This window comes from Megascapheus bottae, chromosome 10 (genome assembly GCF_031878675.1).
Source record: "Megascapheus bottae isolate mThoBot1 chromosome 10, mThoBot2.hap1, whole genome shotgun sequence".
NCBI classification, from domain to species: domain Eukaryota; kingdom Metazoa; phylum Chordata; class Mammalia; order Rodentia; family Geomyidae; genus Megascapheus; species Megascapheus bottae.
In genome coordinates this window covers 58,672,411-58,694,521 of record NC_143518.1, presented here as the reverse complement: position 1 = coordinate 58,694,521, position 22,111 = coordinate 58,672,411, and the positions used below count along the sequence as shown (strand labels likewise).

Below are 22,111 nucleotides of genomic sequence, written 5' to 3'. Positions count from 1 at the left end.
GGGCGCTGTGAGCCCCTGGACTCTCAGACCCCGCCCACCTCTGCCCCCTCTTTAGCACAGAGGAGCCCTTTCCTGTTTCCTGGGCCCCTCAGCATGCTCCTCTGGCTGGCCATGTGGGGACCTGGCCATCCTGCACTTCCCTTTGGTCTCAGTCCTAGCTCCCAAAAGAGCCCCTCCACTACCCACCCCTCCTCACCACACCCCTGCCTTGAGGTCTTCCCGCCAAACAAGGAGGCAGGCTGACTGCCATCCCCAAAGCAGTCACACAGAACTCCACACAGCCTGAGGGACTGAGGGCATGGCTCCAGGGGTAGAGCGCTTGCCTAGCAAGTGTGGGGCTCTGAGTTCAAACCCCAGTAGTTAAAAACAAAAGGAAAGCTGAAAACCATAAAGCCTATTGAAAACCCCAGTTCTCCCCAACTCTTGTCTCTTGCACGTTCTAACACTACTCTTGGGGAATGAGCCCTAGGTATGTGGAGCTGATTCAAAGCCTGACTTCTTCCAGGAGTAAAGGAAAAAAAAGGTGCTTCACACACATCAGGCAAGCTCTTTCCCACTGAGCTATGCCTCCAGCCTAATACCAGCCTTTAAACAGATCATAGGACTTTCAGCTAAAGGAATGGGTGTTACATAGAATAAATATAAGAATAGACAAGCAAGAGAAGGCCCTTGCAGGGCAGGGAAACAAAACACACACTCTGTGTGTCTCTAGACCCCAACTCCCTAAAGCAGCCAAGGCAGCACCTACTTATTGGTGGGGCTGAAGATGAAAAAGGAGCTAGCTTCTGGAATGGGCACTGCCTTCTCTTTGAGCTGTAGCTCGGCCAGGGGGCGAGGCCGAGGGCTCACAGGAATCTCAGGCTCGTCTTCCTCGTCATCTCCTGTGGAGAGAAGAGAATCAGAGGTTCCCCCAAACTCTGCTGTGTGCCTGGCTTCTGTGCTCTAAGGATTCTCTGAAGCCAGCCATGGAGGGGTCTCCCTCACCCTGCATAAGACAGACTTGAACTGGCAGGGGCCCGAGGGACCCAGAATCTTCTGGAAGAAAGCCCAGGAGTCTTGTTGCTGCAAGGCTGGATGTTCAACTCCTTCACCGCTCACTAGCTGCGGGGTAGGGAGACTCGGCTTCAGGAGACCTGAGGTCTGCTTTGCCTTGTCACTGGCGGCTGTGCAGTGCTGGACACAGTACTATCCCTGAGTTTCAGCCACATAGCATGGGAAATGGAGAAGAGGAGGTTTTTGGACTTTGGCTAGGAATCTAAATAATAATTTTGGAGAGGACCTTCCAGCATGGAAAAAGGCAGTCAATATCTCATGAGCTTCAGTTCCAGGACCAGGTCAGGAGGGGGGGGGAGGGGAGGGCATGCTAGGGGGTGGGGGGATAGATTTTTTTCAAGCATATGTGAGATTGAGTAGGGGAATGCTTAAACTGGGATTCCTAACTGCGGCTTCCTCCCCTGGCCTGCAGGCCAGGAGCTCCTGAATTTGTTTTTCTATCTGCCATATCTGTGAGAATCCTATCCCCACATCTGAATTATACCCCCACGCCCCACTGTTCCTCTTGCTTTTGCCTCAGAACTTTCCACCTCTTGTCCTGCCTGCACTAACACAGGGCCCCTGAGACATAATTTTCGGCTTATTCTCAGATCCTATTAGTTCTTGGAGTTGCCACATTTGTGTCCTTTTCTCTCTAGTTCTTTCCTTTTTTTGGGGGGGTCCATATCCCATTTTTTTTGTTGTGACGCCTTTCATAGTCTTTTAAAGAAACTAAATAGCTAAATGAAGTGGTGCGTGCCTATAATTCCAGCCATTTGTAACATGGAGACAGGATGATTGCAGTCTAAGGCCGAAGTGTAAGACTTACCTAAGAAATAACTAAAGCAAAAAGTGAGCTAGCCATAGCTCAAGTGGTAGCTGCTTGCCTAGTGAGCACTAAGTCCTAAGTTCAAACACTAGTTCCACCACCACAAAGAAAGAAAAAAATAGAGAGAAAGAAAGAGAGAAGGAAAAGAAGGAAGGAAGGAAGGAAGAAAGGAAGGAAGGAACGAAGGAAGGAAGGAGAAAAAAGAAAAGAAGCTGGATATAAACACATTAAATCCCCTTGGCAAGACCTCTTTGCAATTAACCAGCCCTCGTGCCCTTTTCCCTGGGCCCTCACTTCTCTCCAGCCCCTTCCTCTTCACCTCAAAAAAAAAAACTCCAAAATGAGTGATTTTCAATATTCATTTATGGCAGAAATCTGAAGAACTTTCACCAATCTTATCTGTACCATCTCCATTCTCCCACACTACACTTGGCAAAAATCCTTTAGTGTATTTATTGAGTGACTATTCTATGCCAAACACTGCCATTTGGAGCACAAAAAAGCTCCTTGGAGCTCAGAGTCATAGTGGGTAAACAGATGATAACTAGTTAAATATCCCAAAGACATGTAAAATCGCTCCATGGCTCAGTGCTCCGAAGGAGTCGTGCAGGAACTCAAAGAGAGCTTGAGAGCTTGGGTCTCAGGGCTCTTCTGGGTGGCCTTCTAGAGTTAGCCAGCTTGATTCTGCTTTCTCGCTCTGTCTGGAGGAGTAAGATTTCTGCAGCAGGCATGGGTTGTGTGTCTATGTTAGGAGAGGTTGGCAGTAGACCCTAGCTCTGTCTTATCCATCCATCCTCCCAAGATCCCTTGTCTCCCCATATGGATTCTTTTTTTTTGCCAGTCCTGGGCTTGAGCTCAGGGCCTGAGCACTGTCCTTGGACTTTCTCAAGGCTAGAGCTCTACCACTTGAGCCTCAGCATCACTTCCGGCTTTTTTCTATGTATGTGGTGCCAAGGAATCGAACCCGGGTCTTCATGCATGCTAGGCAAGCACTTTAACCACTAGGCCAAACTCCCGGCCCCATATGGATTCTTGTACAAGGCCAGTTCTAGTTCCATTCCAGACCCTGGATGCTGAGTAACTGGCCCTGTCTCCACATGGCTAGGAGTGGCCTCCTTTACCATCCATTCTTCATGGCTGGCAGGGAGATGGTGTATCCCCTAGTGGTGCACTCCTGCAAAATCAGATTCGTCAGTCCGGAAGCACAGAGTGGCCCTCAGGACACGCTGGCTGAGGTGGATGAAATGCCAAGTTGGGCATGTCGCTCCTGTATGTGTTGTGGGGAGAGGTGGACTGGCAGGTAGCTTACTTGCAATCCTAGGTGCAAAAGGGACATCTCCAGTGTCCCACACTCCACAGGGAGAGGCCCCAGTTGAGGACACAGAGAGGCTGACTGTGGAGAGGATTCAGCCAGCACACACTCCCTGTAGCCAATACCAGGCTTCTGCCCAGGCTCCAGGCTCCTCACCTGGGAAGTCAGCTGAGGGGTAGGGATCCTTGATCTCATTGACGTTTGATTCAAACTCATCGATTTTCAGCTGTAGGGAGGAACATGATAAAGATAAAGCTGCAGTTTTCCCTGACTGAGCATGGCTGCAGAGTCAGCCTAAGCTTTCTGCTTATTGAATCTCCCCACAGCGTGAGGGATGGGAGAGTGTGATCAACTCAGGCCCAGCCAGGCTGATGGGGGAGGAGCCAAGGTTTGATAGGGAGGAATCAAGGCTTGATCTGTCTACTTGGCACTTCTTGCCTTGTTCTCTCTAGGAAGGCTGAGCTCCTCCAGCCAGGACCCCTAACCCCTCTAGGGTCCAGTTTCCTGACTCTTTGAACGCCATCTCCTTAAACAATGAGTAGAGCTGGGCTAGAGCAACCAGGGCACAGTTAGCAATGGTGAGAAGCTATGGTTCTCATGAAGCGGTGGATTGCTGCCTGCTCTGGGTAGGAAGCAGGGACAGAGAAGAAATCTGTTTTCTAGCACAGGAGTCCCTGGATATGTATGTGTATCTCCAAGGGAATTCCATCTCCAGACAGATGACTACTGCCCCCTCTCTGTCCCCCCCCCCACTGCTTGGCTTCACTGGTACCCTGAGGCACAGGGTGGGGGGGTGCCTTCAGACTCTCTCCATCCACCCAAAGTCTCACCTTGGCAGTGGTGGGGATTCCTTCCCCCTTGGGTTTCTGTTCCAGCTTCTTGGCTGTCACAGCCCTCTCTTCTTCTGATTTGTCTGGGAGACCCCTGAATGGAAACCCAAGGAAATAGTAGTAAATGGGCAGGCAGTAGCTTTGAGCCTGGTTCAGACAGAATTTGTAGGGTGGTCCCAACTCTTTGGAAAGGTCAGCACTCCTCTGCTGGTCTCTCTCCCCCTTGCTCTTCCCACCAGGCCTCTGGGAACGGGAGTAGCCATGCTTGCAGGTTCAGGCAATGGGAGAAGCTGGCTGCTCTCGAGGACCCAGTCCTGCACTCATGGGCCTGCTATACACTTGTGGCATAGGGAGCTTGCTAGAAACTCAGAACATCTGCTACCTCACCTGGCGCAGCCCAGTTGAATCAGAATTGCGTGTGTGTGTGTGTGTGTGTGTGTGTGTGTGTGTGTGTGTGTGTGTGTGTATGTGTGTGTGTATGTAGTGGGGCTTGAACTCTGGGCCTGGGAGCTGTCCTTGAGCTCTTCAACTCAAGGTTACCACCCTACCTCGGGGCCTGGGCGCTGTCCCTGAGCTCTTCAGCTCAAGGCTACTGTCCTATGGAGGAAGCCCCAGTGCTACTTCCCATTTTCTAGTGATTAATTGGAGATAAGAGTCTTACGGACTTTATTGCCTGGGCTGGCTTTGATCCAAGATCCTCAGATCTCAGCCTCCTGAGTAGCTAGCATTACAGGCGTGAACCATTGCACCCCACTAGAATCTGCATTTTTTGGATTAAATTATGTTTCTGTTAATAATATACATTAAAGATGATCTTTCATCTACATCAGTACAATAATGTGAGGTAAAATAAAATCTCTACAGGTGTTTTTATTTATTTATTTATTTATTTTTTATTTTGCCAGTCCTGGGCTTGAGCTCTGGGCCTGAGCATTGTCCTTGGACTTTCTCAAGGCTAGAGCTCTACCACTTGAGCCTCAGCACCACTTCTGGCTTTTTTCTATGTATGTGGTACCGAGGAATCGGACCTGGGTCTTCATGCATGCTAGGCCAGCACTCTACCACTAGGCCAAACTCCCGGCCCCTCTATAGGTGTTTTTATATCTAATGGATAGATTGCTAGAAATGGGATTTTTGGGTTCAGTATATAGAACTTTAAAAGGTAAAAAGAAATTCAACTGAAATAAAAACAATCAGAACAGAAGTGTCACAGACTTTCTTAGATAAACTCACAATCCAGAAACTGAATCATATGCCATATCCTCTTCATCTATTCACATACATAGACTATATAGTCTAAGTCCAACTCTTCTATCATATAGAATCTGAATTTTTAACAAGATTCCCCACCACTGCAGGTGGTTAACTTTAAGAGACAATGTTTAGACCAGCCCTGCTTCCACTCCTAGAGGAAGATCAAGCTACAGACAGCGCTGAACTACCCTACAGATAAAGAAGAATTAAACATCCAATCTTGTTTCCCAGGGGGAGGATACCTGAGGTCCAGCAGAGACCCAAGGCTGGCCCTTGAAGACTCAAGTCCTGCGAGAGGAGAAATCCCAGAATCCATTGCCTAGATGGGCCCTTAAGTCCTGCACCAAATCTACCTGCTTGGACTCTAGCAGCTCTGGATGCCTTGTTGCAGAAGCCCGTCTCCTGTGACCCCTGCTCAACTGGTTCCAGGGAGAAGCCCACCCAAAGCAGGGAGATGCCAGCCATGGCCAGGATTCAGCTCCCTCCCACGGAGGCCACAACACTCACTTGGACATCTTCCTGCGCTTCCTCTCCTCAGCCTTGGCCTTCTGGGCGGAAGTTAGGCTCTCTGCCTCTGCCAGGTTGTCCACAGCAATGGCCAGGAAGACGTTGAGCAGGATGTCTGAGAGAGTCCAGCTAAGGAGCCATGGGTTGAACCTCACCTTGTCCTCAGCAATCCCTTCCTTTGAAGCCCCTCTCCCTAACCCCCTCTGAATTCTCCTCTGCACTCTGCTTCCAGGGGGATACAGTTGCCACTGACGAACAGAATGATGAAGTAAATGCATACTAGCATGCCTGGATAGGATGGCCCTCCATAGGCCATGATGCCATTGTACATCACAGAGGCCCAGCCTTCACCAGTCAGGACCTGGGGAAGGGGAGGAAGGAGAGGATGAAAGGAAGTCACAGAGAGCCCAGGAGCTTCCATCCAAGTGCAGTGTCCAGTAGGTTTCTTCTACCTGTCAGCTGTCCCCCCACCATTCCCCTAGCACAGTGGTGGCTCCCGCTCTCCACAGTGCCCCCCTGTGATCTAAGAGCATAGGAAGGTCCTCTAGGGACAAGAAGTTTGGTGACGGTCATCTCCCCAGCTTGGTCCCTGTTCTTCAGACTGAGTGGAGACCACACATCTCCTGAAAGCGACAGGAGGAATGGCAGAGAGGGAGGATGAAGCCATTTACCAGACCCACTCATGTCACCTACTGTCTTCTCCTTGGTGAAATGAGATACTGGCTATAGGGGGAAGAGGATTTCCATGCTTTATGTCAAGAATGTTCTCTAGGTGCTGGTGGCTCAAACCTGTAATCCTAGCTACTCAGGAGGCTGAAATCTGAGGATTGCATTTTGAAGTCAGCCAGCTCAGAGAGGAAAGTCCATGAGACTCTTTTTTTTTTTTTCTTCTTCCAGTCCTGGATTGAACTTGGGCTTTCTCAAGGTTAGCGCTCTACCACTTGAGCCACAGTACCACTTCCAGCTTTTTCTATGTATGTGATACCAAGGAATTGAACCCAGATCTTTGTGCATGTTAAGCAAGCACTCTACCACTAGGCCAAACTCCTGGCCCTCTGTGAGACTCTTATCTCCGATTAATCACCAAAAAATATGAAAGGGGATCTGTGGCTCAAGTGGTAGCCTTGAGCAAATAAAGCTCAGGGACAGCACCTTAGCCCTGAGTTCAAGACCCAGGACTTGAACAACAAACAATACTAAACAGAACAAAAATAAAGTCTCTTGGAGTCTGTGGCTATGAGTGCCTTTTGCAGAAGCTCAGCCACACTCTCTTGTGTGGCTTCCAGTGAACAGATAGCAGAGCCATGTGTCTCGAGTGCAGCACAGTCCCTGGGTCCCTCAGCCTTTCCCAGCCTGGGGAGGAAATGCTCACCTCGTCTGCCTTTGCCAGCAGAAATATAAGCAGCTCACCTCTGGATTCCCAGCTCTCCCTAAGCCCAATCCTTCACTAGCTATTATCCTACTTGTAGTGGGCTAGTACTCTGCCAGGTGCCAGAGATCAGAGACCAAGGCAAATCAGACAGAGCTCTGTCTGTCTCCAGACAACAAAAACCACAGGGATTGGAGTGGGGAAGTGGAGAAGGCGTGGAACTCAAGGACCACCACCGATGGCCTACCTGGAAGACGCTGATGAGGGCCTGGGGGAAGTTGTCAAAGTTGCTGCGTGGCACTTGCATGTCCTCAAAGTCGAACCTGCCCCCAAACAGGTGCATGCCCAGCAGGGCGAAGATGATGATGAAGAGGAAGAGCAGCAGCAGCAGGGACGCAATGGAGCGGATAGAGTTGAGCAGGGAGGCCACCAGGTTGCTCAGAGACGTCCAGTACCTGAGCGAGGGCAGCAGCAAGTGGAGGAGGTGTGAGTTTGTGTCCCACGCTTCTCCATAGGCATATGTGGGTGAACTTCTGGTAGAAACCCCACGAGAATGAAGACCATTCTTTACTCTTTTGTGTACCGCTAGCTTAGGCTAGGCAATGCTTTAGTATGGCTGCGACTACTCAACCCTATAACAGCACAATGAGATATGAGAGAGAAGAGAGAAGGAGGAAGGAGAGGGGCAGCTCACATTCACATGAATTTTATTACAGTATTATTACAACTGTAATATTTGTTGTTAACCTCTTTCTTTTTATTGGGGGGCTGGTTTCAACTCAGGGACTTGTGCTTGTTCAGAGCTGGCACTTTACTATTTCGGAAACACCTCCAGCCCTGCTTTTTGATGGGTATTTTGGAAATAAAGTCTCCTGGACTTTTCTGCCCAGACTGACTTAGAACTGTGATCCTCTGATCTCAGCCTCCTGAGTAGTTAAGGTTACAGGCCTGAGCCACTGTTGCCTGGCCACTGGGGCCACTGGGGCCACTGGGGCTGCTGGGGCCACTGGGGCCGCGGGGGCTCACTTGGTGATCTTGAAGATCCTAAGGAGGCGGATGCAGCGGAGCACGGAGATGCCCAGGGGTGTCATGGCGCCTGACTCCACCAGCAGGATCTCCAGGATGCCACTGCAGACCACAAAGCAGTCGAAGCGGTTGAAGATGGACATGAAGTACTGGCGCAGGCCCAACCCGTACATCTTGATCAGCATCTCGATGGTGAACAAGGCCAGCAGCACCCGGTTGGCAACGTCTGCGGGTGGGAAGGACAATCCGAGTGTCACCCTCCAGTTACCTCCAGCCTCTGAGCCTCGGCTCCCAGCACACCCGTCCCGCAGTTCCTGCACACTGGCCGAGGGGCTCTGGCAACCTCTTCCTTGGAAGCCCCTTTCTCTCCCCCCGGGCTCTGCTGAAATCCTTCCATTTGTAAACATTTTGTTCCATCTTGCCCTCACTTCTATGGCATCAAATCTTGCTGAACTTCCTCTGTACCTCTAGCTTCTAAGCTTTTTCTGAAGATACAATCTTCTGTTTCCTTTTTCCCTCCCTCCCTCCCTCCCTCCCTCCTCCTTCCCTCCCTCCCTCCCTCCCTCCTTCCCTCCCTTCCTTCCATCCTTCCTTCCTTTCTTGTGTGTGTATGTTGGTACTGGAGCTTGAACTCAGAACCTGGGAGTTGTCCTTTAGCTTTTGTGCTTAAGCCTAGCACTCTACTGCCTGAGCCTCAACTCGACTTTTGGATTTTTGCTGGTTAATTGGAGATAAGTCGCATGGACTTCAAGTCCCAATCCTCAGGTTTCAGCTTCCTGAGTAGTTAGAATTACAGGGGTGAAGCACCAGCTGGGCTCAGCTGTGTTCTTTATTGAGCGCGGGGCTTGGGCCATGCATTGAGTATGTTGCTAGCCCCTGGTGATCTGGTGGTATCTGTAAGATCTTTGCTCAGTACCATTCCTGCCAATGACTTCACACACGTCATTCTTCAGAAATTTAGACATGCTTCTAAAATCCACATCCGCCTTCCCATCTGCTTCCTGGACATCTCCTTTGACATATCTTGAACTCAGCGTGCCCAAGATCCAACTGATGAATTCTGTCTATCCTCCTCCACTCACCAGAGTGACCTGCTCCACTGACCATGTGCTCCTGTAAGCAGAGATACTATCATTCATTTATCTGCATACGCCAGGAACCTCTGGCTCCTCTGGGTGGACCGAGTTTCCATCTTCCCAATCTTAGGGCAGTGGCAATGCATTGCAGGGCGTGGCATGTTCAAGGGCGGCTCTCAGGACTGAATGGACCTATGGATGCCTGCATCCGTACGAGTGGATGGTAGTTTTATTTCCTATTTCCTTCCTATGAAAGACAACCTTCTGTTTTTTTTAAAAGATCAATCTGTTTCAGCACTTTAAACCCAGTCCCTTGGTACTGTTCTGTTACTTCCTGTTCCTGGGCTTGCCAGGTCCCATTGGCTGGATGCAGCCACTCTCCTGCAGGATGGCTCGGCTCTGTATCTGATTTGTAATTTTGTTTCTTGTGAGCTCATCATTGGGAAATGTTCTCTTCAGGGATTCTGCTGCCTGGTCTTGAGAAGCATCCTAAATGTGTATTTGTGTGTGCCTCTCTCCGATCCTGGAAAACTTCATTTGTCTGTGACTGGATTTTTGTTTTTGTTTTTTAATGGTTCTATCTTAGCTTCCAATCCTCGTGTCATGAAAGGTAGTGTCAATTAGACCCCCAAACCTATACAGGAAAATCGGCACAGGGATGAATAGAGTTTGATTTTCTTCCTTGAGACATTTCCCCTTCCTTCAAGACCTCTATCTGGGCTCAATTTTTAGGTTCTTCACTTGTCCTGATGGACAGTAAGATTTTGTCTCCCTTTACACCAAGGCAACCTTTCCAGGCCCTGACTCTACACAATTAGAGTCCCTATTCAGGCAAGCCTTGTCTCTGTGGTCTCCATATAGACATTAGGAGCCCAGATGCCACCCTGAAGGACGTAAGTCTAGATCTAAAATGTCCCCTGGAAGTCAGCTTATGAGCCCATTGCTCTGTCTTTGAGTCATCTTGTTTCTGCTACTCCGAGACTTTCTTCTCACTCTGGAAACATTATTACAGCATTGCTGCATTTGTATATCAGCGAGGGCTCCTACTTTACTGCTATGTTGAGGGAACTAACCGGCCGTTCTTTCAGCTACCCTACTCATTGCTACAGACCAGAGCTCTTCACCCAAAGGGACATCTACTGCATGGATGACGCTGACCTATTTTATCTTCCTCCAAGGCTGGTCATTCAAAGACTCAAGTCTGACGGTGTTCCATTCTTTCTTATGATCTCATTGGCTTCTCTTGGTCCCCAGGTTAAAATGCTAACACCATATGACAGTTTGTAAGGTCCTGCCACACAGCTCTTAGAGCCACTCTTTGTCACAGTTACAGTTTCTGTGGTTCTTTGAATTCTCCAGAATTTCACATCTTGTTTTTTTCTTTTTAGGTCATGGGGCTTGAACTCTGGGCCTGGGTGTTGCCCCTGAGCATTTCAGCTCAAGGCTACCGCCCTACCTCTGGAGCCATAGCCATCACTTCCACTTTTTTTTAGTGGTTAATTGGAGATAAGAATCTCATGGACTTTAGTGCCCTGGCTGGCTTTGAACCTCAATCCTCAGATCTCAGCCTCCTGAGTAGCTAGGACTGCACCCGGCCATCTTCATGTGTTTGAATGTAATGTTCTTTCTGCAGGAATTCCCTCACTAACCTTTGACCTCTGGGCCTCATCTACTTATTCTTAAAGATCTGTGGAACTCACACATCTGTTCTGTGAACCCTCCACCCCTGACTGGATAACCCATTAGCTCTATCAGTGCCCAGCCCTCGCAGACCAGAAACAATGACTATTTGTCTTCTCTGGTTTAATGCTCTCCTTAAAGTTAAGCACAGTGGTTAGCTGTCTCTCTTCTTTTCCTGAATTATTTATCTATGCAGCCAATAAATAGCTGGAGAAAGATTGCTAGTATTGTAGTAGGATTTGAACTTGGATGCTTGGATCTCTAATTTACTGGTCATCCTATAGGCAATAATCTTGAATTGGAATGGTTTCCCCAGATACCTGGACAAAGTTGTCCCCATGTATTGCTGTCACTGTAATGATGCCATGAGGAAGGGAGCTGGGTGTATCTCCTTGTCTTCTTTCTTTCTTTTTTTCTGGTCTTGGGGTTTGAGCTCAGGGTCTGGGCACTATCCCTGAGCTGAAGGCTAGCACTTGATCACTTGAACCACAGTGCCAACTCCAGCTTTTACTGTGATTAGTTGAAGATAAGAGTCTCAGGGATTTTTTCCTGCCAGGGCTGGCTTCAAATTGTAATCCTCGCATCTCAACCTCCTGAGTAGCTAGGATGACAGGTGTGATCTACTGTCGCCCAGCTTTACCTTGTCTTTTGAGGTCTGTTTTTCCTCTGTGAAAGCAAAGGTTTAGGCCACTGATCTAATACCAGTATCTGGAATTTCTAGAAGGCAGTGTTGCGTTAAATTGACCTCTTCTGCAGCCCCGTGGAGCCCCTGGCCGGGGTGAGCTGCAGGCCTCATAGACCCACTTCCCACTTCCTTCCCACGGACTCACCTTGCAAGTGGGTCAGCCAGGGGGGCTGGTTGTGGTGCTCAGAGGCAATTGACAAGGTGTTGAGGGCAACCACTAGGATGACGAGCCAGTAGAAGACCCTGGATTTCACCAGGTCGTGGCATTTCCAGCGGAAGACTCGGTTCCATTGCCTCCAGTGCCGGCTGCGGGAGGAGGCAGAAGACGATGGAGGCCAGGAGCTGCTTACTTCTGAGCTTGACCTTCCCACCGGTCCTCTCAGCCTAATCCCAGCCAACTCTCCCCCGCAGCCACCCACTAGAGTCTGGCTAATTTACGAGCTGGCTTCTTACTAGCAAACTTCTTCATCTTAATGAGGAGGGCTCCCGAGGCAACTGAATACTTAAACGAGATAATGCAAGCAAAAGGCTCAGCCTAGTGTCTGATGTAGAACAATGAAAGCAACACTGAGATGCCATTTTGCCCATCACACAGGGATTCTGGAGGAAGTGGGTGAGGGGAAGCGTTTCCTTACACACACTTGTTTTTCAGAAAAAAAATTCCTTTGACCTAGCAATTCCATTTTTAGTTTTCTGCCCAGCTGAAATGGTCACACTTTTACACAATTTGTACCCTGTGGCACTACTAGAACTGGGAAAAATTCATTATGATGAATTAGTACATCTCTACTGTGGAATATTTTATATTCAATGATTTGCTCTCCAAAAGTATGGGTATATGTATGAAAACTGTCCTCAATAGATAATCTGAAATTAAAATGTCATAATATATATATTCATTTATTCAACAAATATTTGTTAAGACTTGATATGTGCTATCACAGTTCTAGTGTCTTTAGTGATAGTCATTGACATAACAAAATTCCATTAGGTAAAAAAAACAGCAAAATATGTGTGTGTGTGTGTGTGTGTGTGTGTGTGTGTGTGTGTGTGCACCTGCGCACACGTGCATGTGCATGTGTATATGTATAAGAGATGACAGCATGAAGAAGATCTTGGAAAGGAGAGACTATCTGTTATTATGGTTACCTCTTCAAAGAGCAGATGGACCCATCCTCTATTCTTTGATATATTTCTTTACGGTTTGATCTCTCAAAAAGTCACAATCACATATGAATTTGTAAAATGACACAGCATCCAAACCAACCCTCCTGTAGGACAATGATGTGAGAGAGCACGGAGTAACCCTTCTGTCTGACTCCTGGGCCAGAGGTGCCTCCCTCCTGAAAAACTCTCAGTGTTGTGCAACCTGTGCTCTACCTTGCCTTCTGTTTGCTCACCCCAAGCCCCCCCACCGGGGCAGCTGTACACTGTACTCTTGCTCTCCAAGGGCTCTGTGTTCTTTCTGCATGTGCATAAATCAGCAACCTGTACAGAATCCTCTGTGATTTGCATATTCCTTAGGCATCTGGCCACAAAAGCCCTCAGAGCGATAGCATGCCCCGTTTTCTTGGAAAGGCTGCCTTTCCAAGGGCTCTGGAAGGAGCCTTGAAGGGAAAGACTTGGATTGCAGCCCCGCATCCTGCTGAGATGCTGACATACTCACATGAACTGGATAATTTTGTTCAAGCCCTCGATTTCGTATAGGCTCTCTGTGTCAGAGCCCCCTTCATCCAAAGACAGCTTTCCTGAAATAGAGTGGATCTAGCTATAGCCAGCCAACCTTCCGGGCTCCTCTGTTCTGACAATGCACAGGGAAGGTACTCTGGACAGGATGCAGCAGTGGGCCTGAGGTGGGGTTTAGACTGTCTGTGCCCTCCTGAGACCCAGACTTCTAAGAGCTAGAGAGTCTCCACCTGCCAGGGACACAGTTAGGATGGGTGACCTAACTCTACTCTGGGGGAAGCTCAGAGTACAACTGTAATTCTACCATCTTGAGGTGCAAGGTTTTAGGCTCATTGTTGACTTCTGAGGGAAACATGTCCTCCCCACTCCACAGGCTTTCAGGAGGGTGAAACGTGGTCAGTGCCCTCCAGGGGAGAGCCCAGTCATGGGCAGGGGTCACTGCCCATGGATTCTGGGTCCGAACCTTCTCTCAAGTCTTCCACATCCATGACCTCGCCCTGGGTGATCCAGCTCATGTAGCCTCGGAGGTCTTCCTCCAGCTGCTGCTTCTCCCGGAGCTTCTGGAAGGTACCCCTGGACTTGGCTTTCTCCCGCTCCTTGGTGAATTCTCTGAAGTAGACAGGGATGAGGAGAGGGGCCGAGGGAGCCCAGGGGGCGAAAGCAGACTTAGCTGCTGTGGAACTAAAGGTGCATCCCGTGGCACATCCCTGAGCTGGCACAGAGTGTGGTCAGAGGGAGAGCGCTCTCATTCTTCCTCCACCTTCCAGGTACGCCTTGGGGTCTACACTGGCTTCTCAACCTGTGCCATTTTCTCCTGCCCTGTTTTGGGGTTACCCTTGGATATGAGGGGTTAATGACAGAACACTCCATTACCCTTAGGGAATCAGGCTTGAAGCCTCAAATCTGACAGGTTGCCTGACCCTTTAAGCTGCCTTGGAAATGACTTCTGCTTATAGACCTAAGGCCCAAGAAAGACTTCTTGGACTACTAAGCAGTCTAGCCTCAGAGCCCCAAAAGGGCCTGAGGGTTGCAGGGAACAACTCTATGCCTCCCATCAGGGACTTGCCAGCACTAGGGTGAGGGGTGAGGGGGAGATAACACCAAAGTTCTGGGCTCTGAGATTTACTCAGCGATGGGGTGGGGGCGGGAGGAGACTGAGAGGGTATGGGTGGACAGCTGCCTCTCTCTGGAAGGGCGATGCCTACGTAGGGGCTTGTGAATATTTTGAGCCACGGACTCTGCCTCAGAATAATGTTGTACAATGCCCCAAAATAGAACCATAGCATTTATAAAGCAACCTCGTCTGTGAAAATGTAGAAGCTGAAACGTTAACCTTCACCTAGAGGAGCACGTGTGCATCTTCACGAACTCATCAATCAGCAAGGAATACTTGCAGATCTAGTGTGTCATGATTTCCACGTAGGAATACGTGAGCACGGATTTGCAAAGGTTGTCATATGACATGACTTCTGTAAGCACAGTTTGTAGAGATAAATATCACTGCGCTGTGTTACCCATGTTCATGATTAAAGGAAATACAAAATTTCAATAAGTAGAATAAAAAACAAACCTGATCTTCTCCTGGTCAACTTTACAGAGCCCCTGAATTTTATGTACAGGCTGCCTTGGCATGAGGGATGCTGATAAGGAAGGAAGCTGATAGCCACAGCTCTCACCGCGGAAAGACCAAAGCAGGGCTGCCCACATGAACAGGACTCAATAACAACATAGACACCTGTAACCCCAGCAACTTGGAAGGGGGAGACTGGAAGATAGAGATCTGAGGCCAACGTGGAGGAAAAAAAGTCTCAAGGAGGCTCAGTCTCAGATGACTCACGCCTATAATCCCCGCTACTCCAGAGGCAAAGGTAGGAAGATCCCAGGCTGAGGTTAGCTAGACTAGGATAGGCATGAGATCCTATCTGAAACACACACACACACACACAGACACACACACACACAGACACACACTGAAAGCTATAAGGATTAAGAGTGTGGCTTAAGTGGCAGAGTGCTTGCCTAGAAAGGATTAGGATCTGAATTCAAGCCTTAGCTTTGTTGTAACTACAGTAATAATAATAATAATAACAATAAATACTTTTTATGTGTTTGCTGCTACTGAAGCGTGAACTCAAATTCTTGAACTCTCACTTGGCTTTTTCTGCTGAAGCCTGGCACTCTACCATTTTAAGCTGCACCTCTACTTCCAGCTTTCTGCTGGTTAACTGGAGATAAGAGTCTTATGAACTTTTCTACCCAGACTGGCTTGGAGCTGAGATTCTTAGATCTCAGCCTCTCAGTAGGATTACAGGTGAGAGCCACCAGTGCCCACTACACTTACCGCTTTTTATGGGACAGACTGAGTTCTAAGCACTCTATGTGTATTAGCTTCTTTAGCCCTCATAATAACCCATGATATCAATACTGACAGAAATGGAAACTGAGGCACGAGAGGTGTAGTGATTAGACGAAGGTCACACAACTTGCAAGCATTAGTGATGGAAGATATTGGATGGGAGGGCTACTTCCACAGTGTGAGTGTTTCACTGGAAGGCTGTGAAGTCTCCTAGTGCGGAACAGGTACTGAGACATATCCAGGGGCAGGAGGCTGGGGTGGGGTGGGGTGGGGGAATGCAGAAGAGCAGACGGAAGCAAGCATGGGCGGAGGTGATGAGAAGATGTGAGGAAAATAAAGACTTGTTTGCATCTTCTACCTCTTCTGCTGTCTCCGATTAAAGGGGACCAAGGAAGGGCCTAGCCCCTTCCTCCTCCTGCCCAGCTGCCTTTAGCTTACCCACTCAGGACGCCGAGCACCAGGTTGAGGATGAAGAAGGATCCCAGGAGAATGAGGGTGACAAAGTAGAGCCAGGGCCACTCGTTCCCAATGGCATCGTTGACCTGGTGCAGACAGAGGTGTGAGTCCTGTCCCCAAGTCTGTCCATTCAGACTCTAAACACTCTGGGGATAAGAAAAAAATCCATCGGGGCCCAGCAAGGAAGCACTAGGATCTGAGCTGGGAGGACGTCAGGGCATGGGACACAGTGGGTGCAGTGGACAATCAACAGGTGTTGTGCACCCAGAGAAGAGGATTCTCAGCTCTCTCTAGACTCAATTGCCTGCCCCCTCCTGTGCTAGTACCAGTGCTTAAACTCAGGCCTTTGTGCTCTTGATTAGCTTTTTTCTCACTTGAGCCACAGTTCCTCTCTGGCTTTTTGCTGGTTAATTGAAGATGAGTCTTAGGGATTTTTCTGCCCGGGCTGGTTTTGAACTGTGATCTTCAGATCTTGAGTAGCTAGGATTATAGATATGAGCCACCAGTGCCCAGGATTCAGCTAGTTTCTTTGACACCCAAATTTTTCCAACAATCTCTGTGGCCCTCTGTGACAAGTCATCTAACATCTCTGTCTAGATGATGACCCCTGCTGACCCCTCCCAGGCTTGTAGCAGCGGTGGAATAACACATGCGACATTCCCTTGACATGGTTAATAATTTGCTTCTTTAAAACAAGCTTATGAGAAATATTCACCCTAAGCCAAACACAGTGGCTCACACCTGTAATCCTAGCTACACAGGAAGCTGAGATCTAAGGATCATAGTTTAAAGCTATTCTGGGCAGGAAAGTCCATAAGACTCTTATCTTCAATGAACCAGTAAAAAGACAGAAATAGAACTGTGACTCGTGTGGTACAGCACTAGCCTTGAGTAAAAAGAGCTTAGAGATAGTGCCTGGGACCTGAGTTCAAGTCCCAGGATCAGCACAAAAACAAAATAAAAAATATGAATGAAATTAGATTGGTAACTAACCAAACAAATACATTCCAACAAGAAAACTCTCATAGATTGCTGTGTGCCAGGGTTCAGGGAACCGTCCCACTCACTCTATGATCTGTGCAGTCTCGTCCAATAGCCAAGATGAAATCTCAAAGGGTCCCTCATTCTTGAGATGCCTAAGCTGCTGGCCACCAGGAAAGACAGTGTCACAGATAGCCAGGCCTAGTTAGGGACAGGGCCAAGAGCGGTGGGGCTCCTGGCGTCTATGCCTCACCTTCTCTATCCCCTTGGGACTGCCCCAGAGAATGCTGGGACACCATCTTGGGAGGAGGAGGAGGAGACCATGCACCTGCGTGGGTACCTAGGGATGGACCAGGCACTGCAACCCCCTCTCTTGCTCCCCTAGTGAGCCTGCAGATTGGAGGGATGGTTCCAGAAATCCAGGCCCTACCCAGTAGAGGACATCAGTCCACCCTTCCATGGTGATGCACTGGTACACGGTGAGCATGGAGAAGCCGAAGTTGTCAAAGTGGGTGATGCCGTGGTTGGGTCCTGGCCAGCCACCCCGGCACTCGCTGCCGTTGATGGTACAGGGCCGCCCCGAGCCTGTCCGGGCACAGGGGGAGGGCTTCTCATTCTCCACGGTGGCCACGATGTCTGCCGAGAGCAAGTGGACGGTATCAGGAGAGAAAGTGCTGGTCAGCTGTTTTACAAAGCCGCAGGTGCAAGGACATGAGCAGATGGCCACGCAACGCTTCTCCCAGAGCAGCCAGCTAGAAAGGGACGGAGGCTGGGCATCCAGCACTGGCGGTGGGTCATTGTGTTTTAGGCCTCAGGGCCTCAGTAGGGCTCTGCTTCCTTGTCAAGTTGTGCTAGACAGTATGGTCTAGAGCAAGCCACCAAGCTTTAAAGAGGGGAGGCGCTGCCTGACTGGAGCTGGATGAGACGCCCCATCTGTGAGTTCGCTGTGGAGGGGTAACAATGGAGATAACGCAGCCAGGCTGGGCTGAGCTGCACCAGATCCGGGGCCCATGGCTGGGGTCCATCCTCAGGGGAGGCAGCACCAGGCCTCGGAACCCCTGCTCCCCGGGAGCTACCATTCCTCAATGCTACAATTCTGATTGTACACCTTGCTTCTGCGTTTCGATTTTATGTTAGCTCGTCAGAGCTGAGTACTCAGCCTTACCCACGACTACACTGAGATGGGGCAGGGAGGGCATGCATGGCATCCGTGGGCATTGATGACCCCTGAACGCAGTAGTCCTAATCTTTGAGGGGCTTTCATTGTTCAGCTGTGCTGAGATGTTATCCAGGAAGGGGTGGCATTGATCAACATGCATTGTATTTATAAGCTGACATATGGAATTTTAATTCTGGTACAATACTTTTTCTTTTTTCTTTTTTTTTTTAATTTGTCTGTCCTGGGACTTGAACTCTGGGCCTGGGTGCTGTCCCTGAGCTCTTCAGCTCAAGGCTACCACCCTACTCCTTGAGCCACAGCACCACTTCCAGTTTTCTGGTGGTCAACTGAAGATAAAAATCTCATGGACTTTAGTGCCCGGCTGGCTTTGAACCACGATCCTCAGATCTCAGCCTCCTGAGTAGCTAGACTTACAGGTGTGAGCCACCACACCCAGCTTACAACTACTATTTTTTAAGTACAAAAAAAAACCCTTCATGATTGGATCTGCAAATTTGGAAGGAAGGTTGGGGCTGCCGGGCCCCACCTGCCTGGCAATCTATGATAGGATGCAGACAGCTATGGTGATGGAAACAACACAGGGTTAGACAGGAAACTGATGGTGGAAATGAGGACTTGGGTGCTGATATGGACTGCTCGTGACACACAGTGAGGGTGGGCGGCTGATCCACAGCCCCTGAAACTTACAAACCTGACGGCCCCCCTTGTCTGAGCATGCTAGGCTAAGAGCTCCCCACCTGACATGCAGGAGGGATGAAAGGCACATAGTTAAATCCCTAGAAGTTAGTGACATGCCACTGGCTGCTGTGGAAGAGGTCTCGCTGAAGGGACAGAACAGGGCCAAGTGAATGCCGAGATGAACCATGTCCGTGAAATGGGCCCAAAGGAATGCAAAGATGAGTCCGGCTGGCAAAAGGGGCCTGAAGGAATACAGATGTACAAACAGAGCTCTCAGCCAGGCATTTGTGTCCTAGACCTAATAGTCTAGCTACTTGGGAGACTGAGATTAGGGGTTAGGGGCCATGGTTTGAGGCCAGCCTGGGCAGAAAACCACTCATGAGATCCCCTTCTCAATGGAGAGATGGACGAAGAGGCATGAGCCTGTTGCCCCAGCTACAACAGGAGGGCTAACAGGTGAATTGTGCCTAGGCCTATGCCTGCGCAAGGGCCCAGCTCAAAAGTGGTCACCAAAAGTAGGGCTAGTGTGGCTGTGATGAGAGTGTCTACCTATCAAGTGGGAGGCCCTGAGTTCAAACCCCAGTACTGCCAAGGGAAAAAAAAGGCCCTGATTTCTAGCACTGGTACAAAAATGAAAAAGTAATAAGTAAAAAGAAGCTAGTTAAATAAACAGAGGAAGGGATACAAAGAAGCTTAAAAAGAAGGTGAGCATTTTTAGATATAAAGGCAGAAATAGATATAGACAAGACCAAGGAAAAATGTACCATTTATAATGATATATAGTTGAAGATTGTCTTTGTAAAGTTATAGATGCTGTCTAAAAACATCCCCTTAAATTCTAAGGAAGCCAAGGCATAGTCTGTCTTTGCTCTGAAACAACCTACTCCACTCATCTTTTAATAAACTGTGTTCCACGTCTTGCTTGAAATCGCTCACAACACACAAGAACCAAATCTTATAGTCACTGCCAACCCGTATAATTCCAATTAAATTGTTTCCATTTGAGAAATACACTTTTTTTGGCCATAAAAATTATTTACGCGTTTTAAGTAGTCTCTTTTTCAAATGAATTCATGAATACCATGTCCTTTGTCTCAGTTTCCATTTTCAATATCAACAGAAGTGATCAAACCCAGATACACTAAAGTTCTTTGGGGGTCTTCATGATGTCACCAGAACATAAAGTCAAGAACCCAGAGAACTACTGGAAGCTTTAGGATGGTTTTTCACTTGAATCTTTCTGGGCCTCAGTGGAGGTTATTTTGGACAACCCATCACATGACCACTTTGCTATGGAAGTGTTTCTTGAGGTCTCATTTAGAGTCTACCTCATGAGCCCGATCTGAGAGGTAGTTTAGACTAAAGCTAATCTATGTCTACAAGGAAAAAGTTCAAGAGGAATTCAAGTGGCTCTCAATCTACAACCGGCCTCCACAGCCTGGAAGGTACCACCTCATGTGGAAGGGGAGGGGGGTATTCGGAACCAGCTATGGCTCAGGCCACTGTCCCTGATCAGGCACAGCAAACTTCCTTTCAGTTATCTGTCCAGGAGAAGTTCATTTCCATGATCAACGGGTAGGGAGGCAAAGGCCTCCCCCTGGAGGCTCTTGGCTGCCTGTAGGGGCTCATGTTGTGAGTTGTCCTTGGATCTGTATTCTCCCCATCCCTCCCAGGCTCACCTGTCCCAATGAAGTAGCAGGTCTTGTGCATCTTGCCTTTGAAGAGCTCCAGTCCAATGATGGCATAGATGATGACCATGAAGAGGACAAGCAGGGCGATGTGGAACAGGGGGAGCATGGCCTGGAAGATGGAGTTGAGGACCACCTGCAGGCCTGCCGGGTGGGCAGGGAGGGGAAAGGAAGCGTCACTCCTGCTTTGATCTCCTGGCCCTCTCTCTGTGTAGACCCTGGGAAGCCTCTGGGACACTGGGGTGGGGTGGGGTAGGGGGCAAGGACGAGGTTGGGAGAGGAGCAAGGGTCAGTAAGGCATCACCACCCACTGGGCACCCCCGACACCAGCCGGAGGGGTCTGAGCACTCGGAAGGCTCTCAAAGCCTTGACGTCCAAGCCAGCTCCTTTGTTGCTCAGGGGGGCTGTGTTGCTTTGGATGACGTTAACCTGTTCCAAAATCACCGTGAAGACCCTGGAGTGGAGAAGATCCAGAGAAGGGGGGTCCAACCGTCAATTACAAAACTGGGCCAGAAACTGGGACTCCAGGGTCCCCTCTGTTCAGGGGCCTAGCTAAGGAACAAGGGCAAACATGGTTCATTCACTATGATCTCATGACTAGATTGTACTGGTGTGGAGAAATTTGCTCTAAAGGATTCAGGGGTAAAGTTCAGATTTAATGACTTAAGTGTTGGGATCCATTTGTTGTGTCTGCCAGGGGGGATGAAAGGGTATTGAGGTATAGGTGCCCCGAGCACCTGGCCCTGGGGCTAGGGACACTGAGATGGGCTGCCAGTTGACACCCCCACTTGGTGGTGACACAGAAGACAATCCCACGTGAGTTTTCCTCAGTATTCCCCTGCATAGCCCCTTCTGTTGACATGTGTGCACCCTTCCCCTCCACTCTTGTTCTGGGAATCCTTTTACGGTGAATACCCTGAGACACACTTAGTTGTGAGGCGTGGTTTTCTGGCTCTCTACTCTGCACATGTGTCTTGGCTTCCATGCATGGTTACTCACTAAGGGCCAGGTTGATTTCTCAGACTCCTGTTTCCTTTCTTGTGCTCAAGCATCCCCAGATAAGCAGCTGACTGACATGACTGGCATGTGTGGGATTGGAAGACGGCATAGAGGTTAAGAAGACTGGCCTTGTAGCCAAGGCCACCTGGATTTGAGTCCTGTCACTGCCACCAGCTGGCTGTGTGACATTGGGTAAGTTCCCTTACCTCTCTAGTCTTGGCCTCTTTAGCCATACAATGGGGGGAACAAGAGGCTTATTGGGGAATTAGCTGAGATGCTACATGTGGTGTACACAGTAAGTGCTCGATAAATGTCACTGTTATCATTAGGTGGGCTCTGATACAATTTAACCAATGTTCTTATAAAAGTAAATCTAGATACACACCAGGAGTGCATGTGCACAGAAAGGCCACGTGAGGACTCAGAGAAGGCAGCTACCATGCCCACGCTTTCAAAGCCACCAGAGCAAACAAACCTCCGTTCTTGA

The 22,111-nt window shown here is 49.1% G+C and overlaps 1 protein-coding gene across 1 annotated transcript in view; it reads right to left on the bottom strand.

Annotated features, from left to right (window-relative positions):
- The window catches only part of Cacna1s (calcium voltage-gated channel subunit alpha1 S), a 70,137-nt gene that overhangs the window by 31,959 nt on the left and 16,067 nt on the right, over positions 1-22,111 (bottom strand). The window contains exons 4-17 of the mRNA XM_090339955.1: positions 20,937-21,079; positions 20,617-20,769; positions 17,510-17,715; positions 16,081-16,184; positions 13,750-13,895; positions 13,267-13,348; positions 11,746-11,906; positions 8,160-8,385; positions 7,381-7,588; positions 6,005-6,125; positions 5,765-5,879; positions 4,004-4,097; positions 3,330-3,399; positions 749-881 (exon numbers count right to left, since the gene is read on the bottom strand). Coding sequence (XP_090196081.1) covers positions 749-881; positions 3,330-3,399; positions 4,004-4,097; positions 5,765-5,879; positions 6,005-6,125; positions 7,381-7,588; positions 8,160-8,385; positions 11,746-11,906; positions 13,267-13,348; positions 13,750-13,895; positions 16,081-16,184; positions 17,510-17,715; positions 20,617-20,769; positions 20,937-21,079 — 1,962 coding nt within the window. The remainder of the gene's footprint in view (positions 1-748; positions 882-3,329; positions 3,400-4,003; positions 4,098-5,764; positions 5,880-6,004; positions 6,126-7,380; positions 7,589-8,159; positions 8,386-11,745; positions 11,907-13,266; positions 13,349-13,749; positions 13,896-16,080; positions 16,185-17,509; positions 17,716-20,616; positions 20,770-20,936; positions 21,080-22,111) is intronic.